The following is a 4,238-nucleotide window of genomic DNA, read 5'->3' as shown; positions in this document are numbered from 1 at the left end:
ATTAGAAAATATTTCAAATAAACCACGTGTGGCTTTATACTTTTTACTCCATAAAAAGTATGAAGATCTTACACACAAACATACGGAATTACTTGAAGTGTTTAGCATTCACTGGTGCTTCGTACACCAGCAGCTGCTTACTGCAAACACCTGGGACTCTCTAGCAGGTGACCTGTGTTCAGCCCACACACAGGGCAGGGAGTTAACCCTGGATAAGCCCCCAACCAATGAGTGGTGTACTAACACTCCAGCTTTCTGCCCTCCATTTCCCAGGTATCTCAGCAGTACTGAGCTTATTACCCAGTAAGAAGCTGCTCACTGATCTTGAACTGGCTTTCTTACTTTCCCGTCTCATTTTTCCATACCCCAATTGGTGCTTTCTGGTATGACCCACCAGATAAACTGGTTTCAGTGAAATTTCAGTCTTGGGATCTGCTTTGGGGGATACCCAATCTAAGACAGTAATATATTCATTTTCCTGTCACTGGACTTCCAGGCTGTTCTCAGTTTTTCAGTATTACAAATAAGGCTGTAACATTTGTCTACAAGCTTCTGGATATACATGTAGGAGGTTTTCTCTCAGTATTTAGCCAATAGAGGAATTGCTGAATTGAAGGTTATGTGCATCTTCATCTTGAATTAATACTGCCAACATTTTACAAGTCTGACAATGACAAGGACTGGTGAGAATGCCACATGTGATGGGTGTGGAATGGCACCTCACTGTAGCAGGTGGTGGGGACTCAGTCCCGGCTGCGGGGGAGAGGCACTGAAGTAGTCATAGTGAGAAATGTTTCACAAATGGTATTTGATATAGTGTAATTAAGACTAAAGGGGAATAAAAACATGCTTAGAAATAATTATCCCTAGGTCTAAAGTCAATAAGTCTTTTCTTCTAATGTAAAAATGTATAATTTTTTTTAGGAGGGGGAATAACTTGAAATAAATCAGAAAACATTGAAGATATTAATCATTCTTTTCATATACTTCAAATTTGTACTTAATGCCTTTCTCCTCCTGGACATCAGAAAGAACACCTGGGTATTCTGAGAGAAGTTTATATTTCTTCGAATCAATTTCTGGAAAAAATGTGTCGCTTTCAAAGTCCTGCATGATCCTTGTCACAAACAGTTTAAGATGGCCTGGTTGATTCATGGCTTCCTTATAAACAGAACTGCCTCCCACTATCCAAACCATGTCTACTTTATTTGCTAACTCTGGTTGCTCAGTAAGTTTTAAGGCATCACCCAGACTTTTAGCCACAAAATGAGCTCCTTGTGGAGGTTCCTTGAGTTCTCTACTAAGAACTACATTAATTCTGTCCTTTAAAGGTCGATTCTTCTCAGGAATGGAGAACCAGGTTTTCCTACCCATAATCACCAGATTCTGTTTACCTTCTACTGAAGAGGTTGTGGTCATTTTTTGGAAATACTTGAATTCATTCCTGAGTGGGGGCCAGGGCAGGTCCCCGTTCTTGCCAATGCCCATGTTCTGGGACACAGCGACGATGCAGTTTAGCGTACGAACCATGACGGCCCCAGTAAACACCACCGAGCTCACTCGCGCCTTTCCATTTTGGGTATTTTTGATGTTCTCCTTCCAATACCGACTTATAATTTTTGCCCCCAGAGAGCAACTTAGCTTGGCATGGTTCTTTTCAGGATGGACAGTCTAAAATTTCATTGCCAGAGTAGGGGGCAATTTTCAGTCGTGTCAGTGGTACTGGAATGTAGTTTATGATTAACTTTTATCACAAAACATGGTAGTAATAAAAGTTACCCCCAAAGAATTCCTTTATTCTAAACATACTCCTCCCTGTGTCTGTTGTATAGTAGCAACCAAATTCCCCTTGATAAAATTGATCATGCCAGCCTCATACCTAATAGTTTAATGGCATAAGAAGCCCAAAATAGCCAGATGGTAGGCTCAGCTTCCAGTTTAATAGAAACAGCATGTGGCATTTCATTTTTTTTAAACTAAAACTTCTAAACCAGCAGAGCCCAAAATTGTGGTGACAGTAGGCAAAAATTTTGCTATTGAATATTAAGGATAATAGTGAAAGAAGTCATTCACATTCCATTCCTTGATTCCCAGACCTGTGATGACTGGCTATGGGAGAAACAGCACCATAAGTAGGTCACTGATTCAGAGCATACACTGCAGCTTCAAGGAAATTACCCCAACATAGCTGGCACCATAACTGAGTCTTCAAAAGGCCATTTCATAACTCTACCTGATCCAGATGATGGGAACGTGGTAAGAGTCATACATTTCATCAGCACAAACCCATTGCAGTGCCTGAGTGTTGCTGCTGGTCAGAATCATCCCATGTGGAATATCATATCAGGGAATAGGGTATTTGGTCAGTGTACAAATAGTTACTTTGGAAGAATTATTTGAACAGGAAAGGCAAATCCATATTCAGAGTAAGGATCCATTATAGTGAGAGAAAGGGCTTCCCCTGCCATGATGGAAATCACCCAACATAACCAACCAGCAAACATGGCTGGCTCACACTGTGTGTGCCATATTGGAGGCTCAGAGTTGGTCTTTGTAGATGGCAGTTTGGGAACTCACCAATGCCCATAGCCAGAACAGCCTTGTTGAATAGATCTCTTATGTTCCTGAGTTCCTGCTTAATCTTTTTCCCTGCTCCTATGCCCACTTTTTTTTATGAGCCCATGGCACAAGGTTAGGCTGCCTGGGGAAAAAGACTGACTGACATTCACAGAATGTGTTGTCTTGTCCAGGATGTCCAAACGTCTTCTACTGATGTTTCTATTTATAAGAATTTACAATGGGGACAAATATCTTCACACTCTGGGACCACCTGAAGATATCTAGTCACATACTTCTTCCCAAGACCTTGCTGTTACTGATTTTACAATCATGTTTCTTATTAATCTTTGGCCATTGAGCCAAATATTATATACTGCCCATGAGTTAATGTAGAGCTGTATATCTAGGCAACTCCTTTTCCAAGTAAAGTGAGAAACCACATGCAATGCTCAACATTTTGCCCTTTGGAAGGATTTACCTTCTTCACTGTCCTTTAGGATCTCCTTAGGGTATGGCTGTAGGTCTTCAAGCACCTACTTTTAGATAAACTGAGTATATCATACAAAAATCAGGGACCTAGTAAATCAGGACCCAGTTTTTTATTCCTTAGTCAACTTATCCCAGGGAATTAGCCACAAGGCAATAGGTGATTTTGAGAGACAGAGACAGAAGGCAATGTAGCAAGAGTAAGAGCCATGGTAATCTGAGCTACTTTCTCATGCAACTTATTTGTGCCTTCGGTGACTGCTCATGCCCAGTCTTGCATGTACCCCTTCAACTTTATGATAGAACACTGATAGGCACAACCAGCTTTATGGCTTGGTGGGTTACATAACACCCAGTTCATTGTGGGCATCTAGGGTTACCAGGAATTAGTAGTCCAGGAACAAGTGTTCAGTCTCTACTAGGTCCTGGTGATAAGCCAGAGCTATTTCTCAAAAGGAGAATAATTGTCTGCAGAAGATAGTATGGCTTTGTTCTAAAACCTATGCCTATATAGTGATTCAGCTATAGGGGTTCTATAAAAGCTCCATACAACATACCTATCTACCATAAACACTTCAAGAATCATGGAGTCAAGCTCAGTCATACAGCCCAAGTGTAACAGCAGCATACATGGCAACTTAGACCTGAGACAAAATCTTCTCCTGCTTTTTATGTACCATTTGAAACTACTATTCTTTCACATTACTCCAAAAATGGGGATATGTGGCCTTCAAAATTCAGAGGCTCCCTAGGCATCATGTCCATTTTTTTCTTAGTAATTAGTAGGCTCAGATGTAGCAACTTCTCTTTCATCTTGGAAAAGATATTATAGCACATCCCTAGATATTCCACCAGTCTGGCAAGCCCTTGAATGTTAGTGAGATTTATTTCTCAGCCTCTGGTACACCTGCTTCTTTTCAAAATACCTAGACACTTGCTGTTTCCTGCTCCTGATTCCTATCAGTCTGATATCAATGTAGTGGTTTGATATGAAGTCTCATTGAATGGAGGGATGATCAATAATCCTGTGGATAAGAATATGAGAGAGAGCTGGAGTACTGACACAGTCCTAACATAGAACAGTAAAGGCCTATTTCTGGCCCTGCAGACTGAAAGCAATGCACTTCTTCTGGTCTTTTACCAAGAAGGTCTTAATAAAGGAAAGTAAGGGGAAAAAATCCAACACATTAATG

At 40.8% G+C, this 4,238-nt stretch overlaps 1 protein-coding gene across 2 annotated transcripts; it reads right to left on the bottom strand.

The window, feature by feature from the left end:
- Positions 1-351: 351 nt before the first annotated feature.
- LOC138398648 (dihydrofolate reductase) lies at positions 352-1,560 on the bottom strand. Of its 2 annotated transcripts, XM_069493066.1 has the most exons (2): positions 1,163-1,560; positions 961-1,046 (listed from the first exon to the last, which is right to left on the bottom strand). In XM_069493066.1, the coding sequence occupies exons 1-2, from the start codon at positions 1,528-1,530 to the stop codon at positions 1,025-1,027; spliced, it is 390 nt and encodes a 129-aa protein (XP_069349167.1). In that variant the 5' UTR covers positions 1,531-1,560; the 3' UTR covers positions 961-1,024. The 2 variants fall into 2 exon arrangements, with proteins under 2 accessions (XP_069349166.1, XP_069349167.1); XM_069493065.1 differs by having other exon boundaries at positions 352-1,560.
- Positions 1,561-4,238: the final 2,678 nt, after the last annotated feature.

The sequence above is a fragment of the Eulemur rufifrons genome, chromosome 18 (assembly GCF_041146395.1).
Source record: "Eulemur rufifrons isolate Redbay chromosome 18, OSU_ERuf_1, whole genome shotgun sequence".
NCBI classification, from domain to species: Eukaryota; Metazoa; Chordata; class Mammalia; order Primates; family Lemuridae; genus Eulemur; species Eulemur rufifrons.
This window is presented reverse-complemented; position numbering and strand designations above follow the sequence as displayed.

Coding starts and splice junctions, on each gene's coding strand:
- LOC138398648 (XM_069493065.1), bottom strand. CDS start 1,530: ATGGTTCGTACGCTAAACTGCATCGTCGCTGTGTCCCAGAACATGGGC.